Below are 1,703 nucleotides of genomic sequence, written 5' to 3'. Positions count from 1 at the left end.
GATAAAATGCTCATTAAAAATTCATGCACTTAATTAAATCAACTTAATAAAATACTTATGATTTCTATATTTTAATAAGTATACATTTTCCTCAACCAAAAAATGAATATTATTAATCAATTATTTTTGCTTTAACTCCCCAAATGGCCATGAACATTTAACCTATTCTGTTGAGTAGGTCCAGGAAGATGAAATATTTTTAATGGATTCTACATCATTAAGACTAAATCCAGAGAGTATTTTGCCTTCTCAATAACTTTCCTGAATGCACACTTCACCTCTCTGTTTCTCAGGCTGTACACTATAGGGTTCAGCATAGGGATGACCATGGTATAGAACACAGATTCCACTTTATCTGTGTCCATGGAATGACTGGAACTTGGCTGTAAATACATGATAATGACAGTCCCATAAAATATAGAAACAGCAGTGAGGTGAGAAGCACAGGTCAATAAAGCCTTCTGGTATCCCTCACCTGAGCGCATCTTCAAAATGGTGATGAATATGAACATATAGGAAATTAAGATAACAAGAAGTGCAAAAAAGATATTAAAGCTTGAAATGAGAAAAAAAATCAGTTCATTAATATATTTGTCAGAGCAAGTCAGAGTCATGACTGCTGGGATATCACAGAAAAAGTGATGGATCACATTGGACTTACAGAAAGAGAGACAAAATGTGTCTGCAATGTCAACAGCAGCAGTTAGAAAACCAAAGACATAAGAACATATGACCAGATGGGTGCATGCATTTGTGGTCATGATGTTAGTATAATGGAGAGGTTTGCACACTGCTGTGTAGCGATCATATGCCATTGAAGCTAAGAGGTAGTTTTCCACAGTGGCAAAGAGTACAAAAAGAAACATTTGAGTAACACATGCATTGTAGGAGATGACCTTGTAGGAACCTATAAGGAACCCATCTATCACTTTTGGAGTGACTGTTGAAGAGTAACAAAAGTCCACAAGGGACAGGTTACTGAGGAAAAAGTACATGGGGGTGTGGAGACGAGAGTCCAGCAGGATCAGAAGAATCATTCCCAGATTCCCAATCAGAGTGATGAGGTAGATGAGGAGGAACATTACGAAGAGTGGGATCTGCAGTTCTGGGGCACTGGTTAGTCCCAGCAGGATGAACTCGTTCACTTCTGTGTTATTCTCCATAGATGTGATTTCAGAGGCACAGGTTGCTGTGTAGCAAAGACAGGTGAAGGAACACACTGATGAACAAAACCCAGATTCACATAAATTGAAGTGTATAAGCATTATTCTACAATAGCAGTAATTTATCCTTCAATATTCTCCATATCTAAAGCAATTTAGTGAATAACTTATAGACGCAGTAATAAACTTTTGAAGAGGAAGGGTCTCTATGGGTCATCTTCCCAACTCGTAATTTTGTAGATGAGTCAACCAAATTGCTGAAAAGTCTAACGTGCTGCCCAAGCCACACACTCAGAATTAATCTATCTCCCAAATAAGATCTTTTGAGTGTAACAACCTACACTCTTCTAGTTCTCACATGTAAGACACTGTTTATGTGTATGTTCATTTAATCTTCTCATCAATTCAAGTAGATTAATTAGTTTTTATGCCCATTTATAGGGGAAATTACTTGGTAATAAAGAGGTTTAGCAATTTATTAAAGATTACACAAGTTTAATGGAGAGATCCAAGCTTTAGACCCAAGTAGGATGGTTACCA

General features: G+C 36.9%; 1 protein-coding gene across 1 annotated transcript; it reads right to left on the bottom strand.

Moving 5' to 3' along the window:
• Positions 1–209: 209 nt before the first annotated feature.
• On the bottom strand, positions 210–1,172 carry LOC100342608 (olfactory receptor 5B17-like). Its single transcript, XM_008273262.4, has one exon. The coding sequence runs from the start codon at positions 1,161–1,163 to the stop codon at positions 210–212; it is 954 nt and encodes a 317-aa protein (XP_008271484.2). The 5' UTR covers positions 1,164–1,172.
• Positions 1,173–1,703: the final 531 nt, after the last annotated feature.

The sequence above is a fragment of the Oryctolagus cuniculus genome, chromosome 1 (genome assembly GCF_051225735.1).
Source record: "Oryctolagus cuniculus isolate XC-2025 breed Fujian yellow rabbit chromosome 1, ASM5122573v1, whole genome shotgun sequence".
In the NCBI taxonomy this organism is placed as follows: Eukaryota; Metazoa; Chordata; class Mammalia; order Lagomorpha; family Leporidae; genus Oryctolagus; species Oryctolagus cuniculus.
This window is presented reverse-complemented; position numbering and strand designations above follow the sequence as displayed.

Bases quoted from the DNA above. Each gene is read 5' to 3' on its own strand.
- LOC100342608 (XM_008273262.4), bottom strand. From the start codon at position 1,163: ATGGAGAATAACACAGAAGTGAACGAGTTCATCCTGCTGGGACTAACC.